At 40.7% G+C, this 16,410-nt stretch overlaps 1 protein-coding gene across 5 annotated transcripts in view; it reads left to right on the forward strand.

The window, feature by feature from the left end:
* Nucleotides 1-16,410, forward strand: part of LOC143024586 (bumetanide-sensitive sodium-(potassium)-chloride cotransporter-like) — a 77,765-nt gene that overhangs the window by 52,651 nt on the left and 8,704 nt on the right. For 4 of the 5 annotated variants that reach the window (XR_012966289.1, XR_012966288.1, XM_076183411.1 and 1 more), the window contains 7 exons: nucleotides 1,156-1,387; nucleotides 3,502-3,623; nucleotides 4,670-4,805; nucleotides 5,897-6,108; nucleotides 6,664-6,905; nucleotides 7,655-7,857; nucleotides 11,470-11,514. Coding sequence is in view for 3 of the 5 variants with exons in the window: in XM_076183411.1 (XP_076039526.1) it covers nucleotides 1,156-1,387; nucleotides 3,502-3,623; nucleotides 4,670-4,805; nucleotides 5,897-6,108; nucleotides 6,664-6,905; nucleotides 7,655-7,857; nucleotides 11,470-11,514 (1,192 nt within the window). In the remaining 2 variants the exon portion in view is untranslated. The remainder of the gene's footprint in view (nucleotides 1-1,155; nucleotides 1,388-3,501; nucleotides 3,624-4,669; nucleotides 4,806-5,896; nucleotides 6,109-6,663; nucleotides 6,906-7,654; nucleotides 7,858-11,469; nucleotides 11,515-16,410) is intronic. The other variant, XM_076183413.1, reaches the window with a different exon arrangement.

Below are 16,410 nucleotides of genomic sequence, written 5' to 3' on the forward strand. Positions count from 1 at the left end.
GATCAATTATAAACATACAGTATATACATACAAATATACATGCATGCATACATACATATGTACATACATATACGGTAGTAACCACCATTAAAGATAAAATACAAAGCAGAGCGCTTTCGTATATTTACATCTTCAGTGCTAGTACAAAGGTAATCCCTTCTTTGCACTAGTACTGAAGATGTAAATATACGAAAGCGCTCTTCTTCGTTAGATTATCTTTCCTGGTGGTTACTCCTACATTTGTGAACATACGTTTCTAGTGTTTTATTGCACACACACACGCACACACACACACACACACACACACACACACACACACACACACACACACACACACACACACACACACACACACACACACACACACAAGGACAACCTTGAAGCCCTGTACATGCCAGGGCAACGCTGGTTTTGTTTTGTATACTGTTTAGTTGCTGCATCGCTAGCCAGTTGGTTAGACGTGGCGTGATTCCTTTGTCTCAATTTGATACATTCTTTCATATTTCGTAAAATATAAAATCGTCGGTGAGTAAATTCACGTTCAGCTGCATGAGGGTTCAAACTTAAATCTAAAAATACAAATGTCACACCACAATAGGATCTAGTTTAGTTATCAGGAGTATTTCGTAGAATATAAAATCGTCGGTGAGTAAATTCACGTTCAGCTACATGAGGGTTCAAAATTAAGTTTAAAAATACAAATGTCCCACCACAATAGGGTCTAGTTTAGTTATCAGAAATGAAGCCTGCTGTTGAGCATATTTGCCATGAAAGCAACGTCGTTAGCACTTCCTTCTAATTATGTTTTTATTCTTTTCAATATTTTCTGTCAAATATCTGCTCCCGTGTTAAGTTTGTCTCCACTTTCCCTCCCTTTCCTTGTGTTTTGTTTATTCTCTACTTTCTATACCTTTCGTTTACACACACACTAACACACACACACACACACGCACACACACACACACACACACACACACACACACACTAACACACACACACACACACACACACTAACACACACACACACACACACACACACACACACACACAAAACATATATATATAATAATAATAGTATGTAATCTGTGATGCCCTAGCAATGCTACATACAATGAAAAAATCAGGTCACTATTCTTTTTATTTTCCTCGCGTCAGGTGATGGAGCTGGTGTCCGTCTTCGGCCCCATCATCTACGCCGGATGCTTCGCGGCCACCCTTTCCTCGGCCATGGCTTCCCTCGTTTCCGCGCCCAAAGTGTTCCAGGCCCTCTGCAACGACTACCTCTTCCCCTATATCCACGTTTTCGCCCGCGGCTACGGCAAGAACAACGAGCCCTTCCGGGCGTATGGCCTCACCTTCATCATTGCTCTTGCCTTCATTCTCATCGGTAGGTGCTGCTGTTGTTGTGTCGCTATCTCCTGTCGCCCCCCTCCCCACCCTCTCTCGTTCTCTCTCTCTCTCTCTCTCTCTCTCTCTCTCTCTCTCTCTCTCTCTCTCTCTCTCTGTCTCTTCCTGTTTCTCTTTGACTTTCCGTCTCACCGTCTCCATTTCTAATCGTCTCCCCGTTTTCTTTTCTCCTTGCCCTTGCTCTTGTTCCTTTACCCCGTGGACTCTGTTGCTCCGAGCCAACTCCACGCGTCAATCAACCCACAATCTAAACTTACCACGGCCAGTGCACTGCTTGATGAAATGAAATTAGATAGAGTTATTATATATATAAAATTATATATATATTTCACCCTGAAACGAAATTACATAAAGTATACGAATAACCCAATAAAATTTGATTTGAACAAAATAAATAGAATATATATATTGGAAGAGTAAAAGACGAATTAAATAGAAACAAGAAAATTGGGCTGCTAAATTCCCTCGACGCCCTCCCCTCAATAATAATTCTTCATCCTAATTCCTCTCGTTAATCGGAAGAACCCTCCATCAATCACCCTCACCCTCCATACTCCACATTTTTCGAAAGAATATAATTAGGTTTCTGGATATCTCATCTATCTTGTCAGGGGCAGACCGGACATAAGCCTTGCGAAGGTTAAGGATAATAAGAAATTTCACTTAGAAATTAAAAGTCTATTCGAAGCTCTAAAAACTATCGAGGACACCGTCGAAGATATGAATTTGAATTTAGTGAATATCATTATGGAAACAGCAGAGAAAATAGGAAGTACAAAAAGTATTAGAGAAAGCAAATACTCCAAAGCTACAAATGACCTAATTAAAAGAAGAAGGACCATGCAGATTAAAAACAGAAGAGACGAAATAGAAAGAGTAGAACTAAACAAGCTTATCAACAAAAGGCAGAGATCAGAGAAAAGAAAGAGAAACACGGATGAAATAGAGGAAACTATTCGGAAAGGTAAAAGTATTAAAGGGGCCGAGTGCAGATATGCTCTAGTAAAACAGCAAATGATATATTTGAAAGATAGGCTTGGAGAAATCATTAAATGCAGAGACAGAATGATAAAAAGAGTAGAAGAATTTTACCAAGAGGTTTACTCGTCGAAGACCGTAGTTGAGTCAGTAAATTCGTCTGTAGACGTTAGTAGTGTACCAGAGATTACAAAGGAAGAAGTAGAATTAGCTCTAAAATATATGAAAGGAGGAAAAGCCCCTGGGAAAGATGGTATATCGATAGATCTCTTGAAAGGCGCAGGGAAAGAAGTTCATATTAAGTTAGCGCAGTTGTACACTCAGTGCTTACGTCAAGAACTTCCTGAATCGTGGTGCAATGCTATAGTAATTGTGCTTCATAAAAATGGAGACCAGAAGGACCTTATTAACTACTGACCGATTAGCTTGCTATTAAATGTATATAAAGTATTCACCAAGATCCTTACAAATAGACTAAGTCAAGTTTTAGATGGACACCGACCGAGAGAACAGGCAGGCTTTAGGAGCAGATATTCGATTCTAGATTATTTGCAGGCGGTAAACCAACTAATCGAGAAACGACAGAATACAATATACCTCAGTGTTTAGCTTTTGTAGATTACGAGAAGGCCTTTGACTCGGTAGAACTCGGTAAAAGAGAGAAAGTGGAATTGGGCAGAGTAAGTGCGAACAACTGATGAGAGATGGGGCAAGTGTGATACCGAGTGGACGCCGCGAGATGGTAAGCTTGGAAGAGGGAGACCAGACAGAAAGTGGAGAGACGAGATTGAGAAGTTTGCAGGGGTGACGTGGCAAAGGTTGACGTGGTCGTGTGAATCATGAAATTTTATGAAAGAAACCTTTTGTTCAGCAGTGGTGGATTTGATTATATATATATGTGTGTGTGTGTGTGTGTGTGTGTGTGTGTGTGTGTGTGTGTGTGTGTGTGTGTGTGTGTGTGTGTGTGTGTGTGTGTGCAAAAAGACCACAAAACCACGTGATCCAATAAACTGCTGAATAACCACAAAGGAACCCGGAAAAGAAACTAAAATTCAGTAGTATTATTATCATTATTCTTCTTTTACTCTAACATGATTGTCTCCTTTCGAACTTCAGGTGAACTCAATTCAATCGCTCCTATCATCAGCAACTTCTTCTTGGCGGCCTACGCTCTCATCAACTTCTCCACTTTCCACGCCAGTCTGCAGCGTGTTCCCAGTTGGAGGCCTGATTTCAAGGTGAGATAGTTACCTTTGTGTGTGCATATGCCTAGCAGTTAGTTAGTTAAGCTTTATTCAACAAAATAGAATACAATTTATACATACATATATACAAATTTTCTACAAAATTACTTGTTGAAAAGGGAGAATGTGAAGCATTGCTTGAGGAAAATTGCTCTCCCTTTAAGGAAAGAATTATTTTTATTTCATTCATTTATTTTTGGTAGTAGTATTTACTAAAGTGTAATATTCGCAACAGCTACACCCTACACCTTTGTATTTCCTTCCCCCTTTTACATAAGGAGACGACAAACCATCCACTTCTCCTCTCTTCCTACTTTTGCAAGCCGATGACGGAAACCGTACAACACTAACACAATAGAGACAACATTCCTAAGACTCTTTACAGAGAGATCTGTACGATTCCCCAAGAACTGTTTCTATTTTAGGGCTACAAGTTGTCAGTGAAATTCGAGGAAACAATTCCTGTTACTAACACGAACACGTCTCTCATCGAATGGAGCATTTTGGTGTTAGGGAGAAAAAAAAATCAGTGCCTGTAGTTGGAAAACGAGGGATGGTAGAGGGAGAAGCAGGAAATGGAGGAAGAGGAGGAGGAGGAGGAAGAGCAGGAGTAAGATGAGGAGGGGAAGAAGAGGGGGCAGGGAAGAGATGGAGGAGGAGGAGGAGGAGTAAAATAAGTAGGAAAGAAGAGGAGGCATGGAACATAAGGAGGAGGAGGAGGAAAATAAGTAGGAAAGAAAAGGAGGCACGGAAGAGACGGAGAAGGAGGAGGAGGAGGAGGAAAATAAGTAGGAAAGAAGAGAAGGAGGAGGGGAGGAGGAGTAGGAGGAGGAAAATAAGTAGGAAAGAAGAGGAGGCACGGAAGAGAAGGAGGAGGAAAATAAGTACGAGGTTGTGTTAACTAAGCTAAACTAAGCTAAGTTAAGAAAACAGGGGAACTAGGATGAAGACGAGGAAGAGGGGGAAGGGAGGATAATGTAAAGAATAAGGGTTTAAGCCAAGTGGTACAGCTTGTATGAATCCTTTTTAACCCCCGACAGTATTATAACATGTGGCTGAGTCTAGTGGGTGCCATCCTCTGCACCGCCGTCATGATCCTGATTGAGTGGTGGACTGCCCTGCTCACGGGCGCTATCATCTTCATCCTTTACCTCGTCATTCACTACAGAAAGCCAGGTGAGCAGTTGTTTAACGCGCTCTGTCCTGCTTCTATATCTGCTTGGATGACTTTTATTCAATGTCATAGGTGATCAGTGTCTCTTTTCTAGAATTGCTATGGATTTATGGGAAATTATGCAGTTGTTTAACGCGCTTTGTCCTGCTTCTATATCTGCTTGGATGACTTTTATTCAATGTCATAGGTGATCAGTGTCTTTTTTCTAGAATTGCAATGGATATATGGGATATATGGGTGTGGGTATGCGTGGGTGGGTGTATATGTGGGTGCGTGCATGGGTGGGTGTATGTGTGGGTGCGTGCGTGTGTGTGTGTGTGTGTGGGTGCGCGCGTGTATGGATGTGTGGGTGCGTGTATGTGTGTGTGGGTGGGTGTGCGCGTGTGTGGGCGCGTGTATGGATGTGTGTGTGGGTGCGCGTGTGCTTGTGTGGGCGCGTGTGTGGGTGCGTGTGTGTTGGTGTGGGTGTGTGGGTGCGTGTGTGGGTGTGGGTGGGTATGTAGATGGTCACAGTACCCATGGAAAAAAATATCTACAAAGGAAATATGAACATATGACTGCATACGTTCCTAGAGTGCAACCCTTAACTGAATGAAATGTGCTTACTTTGGCAAAAGCTATCTAAGAATATCCCAGCTTGTTGAAGGGTTGAAAATAGATAAATGAATGAATGAATGAATGAATGAGTAAATTGATAAATAACTGGTTAGATAAGTAAGTTGATAATATATGCACACACACACACATACATTCATACATGCATACATACATACATATATACATACATACACACATACACTCATACATGCATACATACATACATATATACATACATACATACATATATACATGCATACATGCATACATACATACATACATACATACATACATACATACATACATACATACTGTACATGGAAGGAGGAAGAGAAAGACACGGGTCTAGGGCCAAGTTTATTCCTGACCGGTCTCAACATATTGTACATACATACATACATACATACATACATGTGTGTGTATATGTGTGCGTGTTGTGCGTGCACGTGCGTATTTGTTCGTGTACGTATATGTATACCTTTCCTTGCAATTCCAGACGCCAACTGGGGCTCCTCGACCCAGGCCCAGACATACAATGAGGCTCTCGGCTCCGTCATCGCCCTCGGGGGGCTCGAGGACCACGTCAAGACCTACCGTCCGCAGTTGCTTGTCCTGGCAGGTGCCCCTCGAGATCGGCCGCCCCTCTTGCACTTTGCCAACACCATCACCAAAAACATGTCTCTTCTGGTGGTGGGACACTACTTGAAGGTGAGGAGGGAACATGGGCAAGTGACGGCGGGTGTATAGGCGGGGTGTGCGGGAAGCTGCATCGTTAGTCGCTTGCTTGCCTCATTTCTTGCTTGTTTGGTTTGCTGGGTGCCTGATTTGTTGGTTACTCTGATGGACGGTTGGCTGGTCTAACGGATAGTTGGTTGATTGGCTGCTTGGTTTGTTCATTAGTTGGTTAAAAGGATGGATGGATGGTTGGTTGGTTTATGGATGGTTGTTTGGTTACATAATTATTTGGTTGGTTAGATGGATGAATGGAGAGATGGTTGGTTGCTCGGCTGATTTTCGACAAGTTCGGTCGGTTACTCTGATGGATGGTTGGCTGGTCTAACGGATAGTTGGTTGATTGGCTGGTTGGTTTGTCCATTAGTTGGTTAAAAGGATGAATGGATGGATGGTTGGTTGGTTTATGGATGGTTGTTTGGTTACATAATGATTTGGTTGGTTAGATGGATGAATGGAGAGATGGCTGGTTGCTTGGCTGATTTTCGACAAGTTCGGTCGGTTGCTAATATATGGTTGACCTCTCGACAGGACCCTGCGCCGCCGAGAGTCAAAAGGCGTCTCACCGACACATCCACCCGGTGGCTGCAGCACAACAAGATCCGGGCGTTCTACGCAGTTGCCGATGGTCCTTCCGTCTATGACGCAGCCCGGAGTCTCATGGCCAATGTGGGCCTTGGCAAACTGAAGCCCAACGTGGTCCTCATGGGATACAAGTCCGACTGGAAAGAGGCGCCGAGGGAGGATTTGCTGACATACTTCAATATCATACAGTGAGTCCCGATGTGAGTGTGTGAGTGTGTGTGTGTGTGTGAGTGTGTGTGTGTGTGTGTGTGTGTGTGTGTGTGTGTGTGTGTGTGTGTGTGTGTGTGTGTGTGTGTGTGTGTGTTCACCTCGGATCTGCTGCAGTCTCTGTCGAGACAGCCAGACACCACCCTACGGCAGTGAGCTCAGAGCTCATTATTTGCCGATCTCTGGGTAGGTCTGAGACCACTCACACACCTGTGTGTGTGTGTGTGTGTGTGTGTGTGTGTGTGTGTGTGTGTGTGTGTGTGTGTGTGTGTATGTGTAAGTGTGTGCGTGCGCGCATGCGTTTGCCCGTGTGAAAAAGGCCTAAAAGTACAGAAAATTATTTTTATCTGGAATCTGAAATTTGTTAGTATCCAACATTCGGAGAGAGAAGTTGAAAAAAATATATAAATATTTGGTTATTAAGGGCATTATGGTATATTTTCTAAATGCGTTCCATTGTTGATATGGGAGATTTCAGTGTTTTAGCACCCCCCCCCCCAAAAAAAAAAAAAACATAATTATTATGATAGTTATGGTTCTCTTTATTATTATTATTATTATTATTATTATTATTATTATTATTATTATTATTATTATTATTATTATTATTATTATTATTATTATTTTATCACTTTCCTTCTCTCTCACAATTTTTGAGACCTTCACGGCTCCCTTCCACTATTCTCCTTCTCCCACTATAATTATGTTACTTCTTTCCTCTCCCTACCAGCTCGGCCTTCGACCAACATCTTTCAGTTGGGTTGTTGAGGGTTCGTGAGGGTCTAGACTTCTCCTCTCTGAAGGAGGACCTCGACAACTCCCAAATCAAGGACGACCTGGTTAACGGCCAGGTCCAGGAGGAGGATGATCGTAGAAGCATGGGCGCAGCCTCATCGACCGGGAGTCTGGCGACTTTGGAAGAATCCGTTTCCAGTAAGTGGGAGGTCTACAAAACACGTCTCAGAGATTTTTTTTTTAATTGTAAACTAAGAACGAATTCAAAATCCGTACAGAAAGTTAGAATAGAGTATGTTCATTTCATTACGAAAGGTCCAATTTGAGTTATTGAATCTATTCCACTTTTTTCACCTAGAGGCAAAAATTTGCCAGTTTTGAAAATAAGAATACTTGCAAAACATATTTTTAGTATTGTTGTGTTTTGGAGTAGCTCAGCAGACTGGGGAAAACGTTAGGTGCTGACACTTAATTGTTCACCAAATTAGTTTTTATGAAATCTCAATTGTGACAAATGAGATGTCTGATAGGTATTGAACAAGTTAGAGGGAACAACATATGCGCACATACACTCATGTATATGAACTCCTAAACACACACATATATAAACACACACATACACACAAACATACACACCCACGAAAGCACGTATGAACGCACGCACACACAGAAAGTCTTAGAAATTAGCAAGCAAAAATAAATCTAAAAACATTTGGATCAGGAAAGATACGATTGAGGGCGAATGTGTAAAGACACAGGAACTTATGAAGAAAGCCAAGGTCGTAAATGAAAGGCAGATAGATGAATATTCTATTCTTTCTGGAAGGTTTGCAATCAAAGCGTGAAGAAATGGTTTCTGGAGAGACGGGCGATATAGCACGTGAAACACTGCAAGGAACTTGAAAATAGCATATGCTAATATAGTTTGTTATCGGCCAGGTTTGAGATTAATGATTGCTTGACGGTAAATGAACCTGATATTTAGTGCTTAGAAATCAAGTTCCTATGAAATGTTTATCTACAACTGGGAAATAATATATATACTATCTGGAGAAGAGATAGAGAAGATGAAATGGATGGTGGGGTGATGGTTGTTATGAGAAGCAATATGACGGTGGAAGAAGCAAATCTGAATATAGAAAAGGATGAATTAATGCATCTGAAAATTAGAACTAAAGAGTCACATGGCCTCTTATCCCAAGAGATTAACTTAGAATGAAGCTGAATGCCAAGAAACGGACACAACTCTCCTTAAAATAACATCGAATGAAGTAACAATACAGTCCATGTGAGAGACTTTAACTGCAATGAGGTCAACTGGGATGATTGGGAATCAAGTGATTAGGTAGATTTCTGGTGAAATATTCTGTTAGATATAGTAATGGAGGACACGATAACCCAAAGTGTAAAGGATGTGACATAGTAAGAATAGATGACTCTCCAACGATATAATTGGCCCTTTGAAAAAAAAAATGCCCTTTAGAAAAAGTGACCACGTAACAATTGAATATAAGTTGGTAGATGATAGAAAAGAATCGCACAGGCAATGTAGACTCATTTTTGGGAAGACAATCTTCCCAGGCTCGAAGAATTATTTGAGAAAACAAAGTGAAAGGAATTCATGAATACAACTAGAGCTATGAAGAAATGGAAATATTTTCTTCACAATAACAACAAGGAGTGAACAAATACGTGCCAGGGATTGGTGGAAGGAAGAAGCGGAAACAAGACTGGTTTAATAGAAGATGCGAGATAGCTAAAAAAAAAAATAGGGGCATGGCTTGGAGAAAATGGAGACAGAAGAACCAATAAAACAAAGAAGGCTTACAAATGACCTAGAAATTATTACACAAGAGTCTGCAGAAAAGAGAAAACAAATGAAATCTTAAGAAGGGCAATTGTAGATAAAGGGAAAGATAAACCAAAACTGTTTTACATCTTTATCAATGGTAAATTGGGACACCGGAAAAGGATCACCAAACTAAAAGTGAGCGATGAGGTGTTTGAAGAGGTCAGGCTGAAATAATGAATAAAGGTTTCCAATCGATATTCACAAAGGAGAACAATTTTGTAGAAGAAGACATAAATTGGATTTAGAAAATGTAGACGCAGAAATAAGAAAAGTATCCAGTACCTGGATTTGAGAAAATTTGCAAAGCATTATGGGATCTCAAACTCGATACTTAAAAAATGTATGGAGCCACTGGCGAACTAGATCAATAGTCTTATTGTCTGTTCATTGGAAGAAGGAGTAGTGCTACGAATTGAAAAGGGTTAATGTGGCACCAGTTCATAAAAATGTAAATATACATCACTGAATTACAGACCGGTATCATTGGCCAGCACAATAGTGATATTTTGTAAGAAGATTATGAAAGACTGGTGGCTTAAATATCTTAAGGAGATGAATATTTTGGGAGTCATTTTGAGTTTAGATCTGAGAGGTCAAGCCTATTGAGCGTCAATTCGAGAGCAGTTGATACTCTGCAAGAGAGGGTGGGCTCGATCAGGGCCAGTTAATGTAGAAACTGGAACACATTGTAGGACTAAGAGGTAAACGACTCGAATGGATGAAATTTTTTCTGAAAGAATGGTGCATGAGGACATTATTACAAGATAAGATGTCAGGATAAAGGGAATTAACCAGTGAAGTCTTACGAGGTTCAGTGCTAGTAAATATAATGCATCTTATATATATTAATGATATGAAGGTAGTTACAGCAAGCTTTGCTAACGTATTTGTAGATGATGAGAAAGTCATGAGAAGAGGGAAGAATAAGGAGGACTATGAGCTGTTGCAAAACGATTTGGACACTATATTCGCATGCAGTCAAGAATGAATAATAAAATTCAATACAAAAAAGATAGTGTCGGAAAACGGTGGTAGCTCAAAAAGACCATCTTTAAACTATTCACTATAAAGCGATTCCATTACAAAGACGAAAAGAAGAAAAAAAAATTGAATCTTGATAAAAGACAACTTGTTAACAGACAAATATATCGGTAAGTCTGTGGGAAGGACTTCTTCAGAACAGTAAGGTGGCTTTTCAATATACGGATGAAGAGAAAAAAAAAAATCATAGCAACCCTAATCCGCCCAAGATTGTAGTATGCGTCAGTGGTATGGTCCCCACACAGAGTGAAAGATATAAGCAAGATCGAGAGCGTACAAAGAACAACAACCAGACTGGTTCCAAGACTATCAAATAATCCATACAAAAAAAAAAAATGGATCTGGAAACAGATAAATCGAAGAGAAAGATGTGACTTAATTATGTTATATAGGTGGCTAGAGAAGATATACTGCATCGACAGAGATTTCTTTGTTCGGGTTGTGAAAAAATACACATGCATGAATACCTGGAATAGTTTAGAAGACAATATAACCCAAACTGGAACCAAGCATGCGTTCAAATCTAAGTATGATGACTGGAGAATAGGTAGATATAGTTCAAGTTGCAACTATACATGAATTAAGCAAGGAATGATAGCTAGAGTAAAAGGAGGGACTCGGAGAGCATGGCTTCTTTATTGTATACTAAAATTAGGTAAATACAACTAGGTAAATACACTTACACACGCACACGCACACATACACCCATACACACGCGCGCGCCCACACACACAAAAAATCCACGTACATACACATGTGTACAAATGTACACATACGCACGCATGCACAGAAATCTTCAAAGTAGCTAATTGAGAAATAAAATGAAGAGCACCTCACAAGGTTGTAGGCAATAACGCACTTGTCTTCACCACTGCCCCCTCTCTTGCACCACCAACACCACCCTCCACCACCACCAGTGCTCGGGAAGACCATCTGGGTTGGTCTGAAGAAGCTGACCAAAGGTAAAGGGACCTCACGTTATCCCTCTAGTATCGCGTATATGTACGGATACGCGATACACTTAGTCCAACGGTAATCTCTGAATTAGGAAATTTTCAATATTCGGAACAAAAAAAAAAATCAAATCTGGAAACTATGGAGACCAGAGCACTCTATAATATTCTTGTACGTTTTTGAAAGGCGGTTTCATTCTGAATAGTGGAGATTTCCGAATTTTAATGATGCCCCATAGAGAACTCTGTGTGTGTCTGTGTGTGCGCGCGCGCGTTGTTTTTTTTTTTTTTTGTTTTTTCCCACTCGTGTATTTTCATGTACACGGGGATAAGTTTGTCGACAGCCCCTGCCAAAAACAAGAGTATATTTCCAATTCCTGTTCATGGATAACGCATTGTTTATTGTTCATTCCTCCATGTCTAATCGACCAGCAAAATTGCGATGCTGCAAAGCAACTGAACAATCCCATTCACTCAGATGAAATATGGCTGAGCTAAGTCAAGACCTCGTGGCGTGTTGAAACACTACAATCATCAACACCAGTAAAGCCCGTACACACTGAGCCTCGTGCAGGGACAACACGTTCGGTAACATAAGAATGAAGGAGACTGCAAGAGACCATAAGGCCTACACTAGGCAGCTCCGTATCCATCACCACCTGTCATTCTCATCCATAAAGTTGTATAATCGTTTCTTAAAACAACTGATAGTTTCGGTAGCACAGTCCTAGTGGCTGTTTCACTGCCGTTAAAGACGGTTATCCAATATTGTTGTTTTTTCTTACACTGTAATATAGCAAGCTTCAGGAATATCAATTTTGTAAACACCTATCGGATGTCACATTCTTGGTCTATATATTCTGCACTGCAAGTCCTGACTGCTTGAGACAGAAACCCATCAATACGCCTCTTGTTGTCATTGTTGTCAAAATGTCGTATTGACTCTACCTCCTTGTCTGACAAAGTAATTCGGAATATTAGTGTCATGAATTTTTTTTATAGATTATTTTGTTTTAATTCTAATTGTGCAATTACAATTAACAGTGAAGCACGTACAACCAAACCAGAGTAGTCATCACTTTTTACGTCCTCCACTTGCTCTTCCGTTTTCTTTTTTCCGTCTTCTACCTTGCGCCTAACCCTCACATTAATTGACCTGACAAAGGTTTAATGGTTTTACACCCCTAACTCTGAACTAGGTGTTCTATCATTTATACTTGTTTACATACTTGTTTCCTGTATAATCTTGTATCATGATATTAAGAAACACCTGATATGTTGCATCTTCCATCACCTCGTCTCCTTCCTTCGTTCTCGTGCTCACGCTGATGGATGAGCGGTACGCCATCTATGAACAAGGATCGGAAATATGCTCCTATGGCTGGCAGGAACTTTCGGGAAACATTTGGTCATGGGTGACAGGTACAGTTAGTCAACAATGAAAGCGAACACTCTCTCTCTCTCTCTCTCCCTTTCTGTGTGTGTCTTTCTACGTTAGCCTTTCTCTGTGTGCGCCTTTCTGCGTGCGTGCGTGCGTGTGTGTGTGAGTAATGTATATATATCTCACTGGGTTTTGTTAGTAGCAATAGAGCATGAGGCTGGAATAGCAGCCCAATTGAAATGGACTGGAAGGCTGGAGGGAAGTTTGGGAAATGCATTCCTTGGGAAGTGATTACCAATGGCTGCCTTTCGTGACCAGTGTTGTTTGTAGAACGTAGAGTTCTAGTGTTTTCCGTATTCCCATTCTCTATGATAGTGGCGCTCTTTAAAGGTTTTGTTCCTGTTAACGGTCTTCCTCAGTAGGGGCCAACCGATGAGGAGGTCCGTGGGTCGGCGAAGCCCAATTCATCCTCAATGTATTCAAGTGGGGTTAACGGGGACGAAATGTTTAAAGTGTGCCACCTTGCTGAGAAGCTTATGCATCCGTGTATCAGTTATGAGAGTTAACTTTCTCGTCTCCAAGGCATCCCGTTGGTAGTGAAGTGCTTCTAGCTTATCTCGATTAGCACCTTCCGTATCCGGTGACTTTTTTTTTCATTCTGTTCCTCTCTGAAGTGTTCCTGTAATGAATTTTAAGAATACAAGTCATAATATCCGATTTTCATGTCCGTCGCCCATTGTGTCCGATGATGTGGCCGTAATGTCCGATGACAGTAGACATAATGTCCAATGACAATAACCATTATGTCCGATTATATATAGTTTAAGAAACAAACATATCCAATTAAACTATCCAATAGCATTATCGTATCAAATGAGATATTTAATTTAAATAATAAATAATCGGACATTATGATGAAAATGGAAGCCGTGACATTACTAGTTCTGATTACCTCCGCAAATACTCAGCACTGACAACTAATTATTGATGATTGAATTAAGATTAATTAAGATTTATTTCTATATTCATCCCATAGTACCATTCAGTACTATTGGCATATCAAATGACATATTTCACTTGAATAGTAATCGGATATCATGACCACAATAATCGGACATTGTGACCACGATCATACAACACTTTGACCAAAATCATCCAGCACTGATAAAACACGCCGAACATTCTGACCAGGACATTTCGGCGACCGGACATTTTGACCTGCCTCCACTTTTAACTCTGTAAGCCAGACTTTTTATCTAGCTAATACATCTGGTTGATGTTGAAAAGGATGAATTCCATATAATAGTAGCACCCAAAAGTGTTTATATCCTTTGAAAATGAGATCCTTCCTCCCCACAGCCGTATACACACACACACACACACACACACACACACACACACACACACACACATATATATATATATATATATTCATATAACAAAAGTTTTTCCCCTTTACACGGGAGGTAGCCAAAAGACAAGACATAGAAATTACTTTTACCCATTCCATTCCCTACATACTCCACTCCCCTCCACCCTCTCCCCTTCCTCCTATCTTGGCACCTCCTGGATGACGAGTCATCCCTGCATCTTGTCCACTCCCCTGGATCAGATGTAGTGTCGCAAGACACAAAACATCCACAGCAAGGCCGCTTCAATAATTCGGCGACCCCCCCCCCCCTCTGCCCCTTCATGCAGAAGAGGAGAAGACAGGGACAAATCCCTTCGTGCTTTGTCAGTTTATTTCTCATACATACTCTCTCACTCCCCATCCACAACCCACTCCCCCTCATGCATCACAACATCATTCACACACAACCATTCTCCATTCACCCCTATCTTCTGTCTTCTCCCGTCCTTCCTCAACAGACATTCCCCTCTTTCCCAATGCCCCTTTTACCCCATCCATCCATCGCATCCTAGGACGCCCCCTCATGTTCACTCCTTCCACCTCTGCCTTCCACACCTCTTTTACTAATCTTTCTTAGTTCATTTTTTCCATGTGTCCAAACCATCCTAATACTCTTTCATCAACCCTATCTCCCAACTCCCTTTCCACCCCTGTTCTCCTCCTCACCTCTTCATTTCTCACTCTATCCAGCCTAGTAACCCTATCATACTTCTCAGGCATTTCATCTCAAACATATTCAAACTCCTCTCTTATGGTCCATGTTTCTGCCCCATACAGTGCTGTTGGCACAATCACTCCTTCATACAATCTCCTCTTAGTATCCATTCCCAGATGTCTATTTCTCATTACACATTCTAATCCACCAAGGCATTTACTCGCTTCTCTCAATCTACATTCTACCTCCACCTCCACTCCTCCCTTTGCTGCCACATTCGCACCCAAGTATCTAAAACTATCCACTTCCTCCAGTCTCTCTCCCTTAATGCTCACTTCAGTCCTGCTGACACTTTCTCCCCTTGTATATTTCATCACCTTACATTTACCCAGATTTATCTTCAACTTCCTTCTTTCACACACCTTCCCAAACTCTGTCACTAACTTCCTCAATCCCTCCTCTGATCCTACTACAAGCGTAGTGTCGTCAGCAAACAAGAACTGGGTTATCTCCCCCTTTTCTCCATTTTCTGTAACCATCTCCAATCCCCGACCCACTACCCTCTCACACTACCCCATCCATGTATAAATTGAACAAACAGGGCGACATAACACATCCCTGACGAAGTCCCACCTTTATCACAAACCACTAACTCTCTCCATTTCTAATCCCGACACAAGCTCTACTACTCTCGTAAAAACTCTTAATGCTCGTAATAGCTTCCCTCCTATCCCATATATCTGCAATACCTCCCACAGTGCCTTCCTGTCTACCATATCACAAGCCTTTTCCAAATCCATAAAAGCCCAAAAACATCCTTACCTTTTCCTATATATATATATATGTGTGTGTGTGTGTGTGTGTGTGTGTGTGTATGTAAACATGTATATATAGGTGTCTATATATGTGTATGTGTATGTATATATATATATGTATATATATATATATATATATATATATATATATATGTATATACATATATATTTGTCTATATATGTGTATATAAACATATATATGTATATATATACATCTATATATGTATGTATATAACTATATATATGTATATATACATATATATATATGTATGTATATATATATACATATATATCATTAAAATTTGCAGCAGCTTCTCCGTTCACGAGTTTTTTGCTGACATTCTCGACTTTTCTTATGTTGGCGCGCTGTGTCGTGCTAAGTCCTCTAATGACCTGGCCAAATAGCATTGGTGGTATAGGTAAAGACATGGGAATTATCTTCTTAATGTTTATGCAGAAGATAAGAAGATAATTTCCATGCCTTTACCTATACCACCAATGCTATTTGGCCAGGTCATTAGAGAACTTAGCACGACACAGCGCGCCAACATAAGAAAAGTCGAGAATGTCAGCAAAAAACTTGTGAACGCAGAAGCTGCTGCAAATTTTAATGACATTTGCCTAAAAGAGGATCTGCTACCCA

This window comes from Oratosquilla oratoria, chromosome 4 (assembly GCF_046742065.1).
Source record: "Oratosquilla oratoria isolate Oo_2021 chromosome 4, ASM4674206v1, whole genome shotgun sequence".
In the NCBI taxonomy this organism is placed as follows: Eukaryota; Metazoa; Arthropoda; class Malacostraca; order Stomatopoda; family Squillidae; genus Oratosquilla; species Oratosquilla oratoria.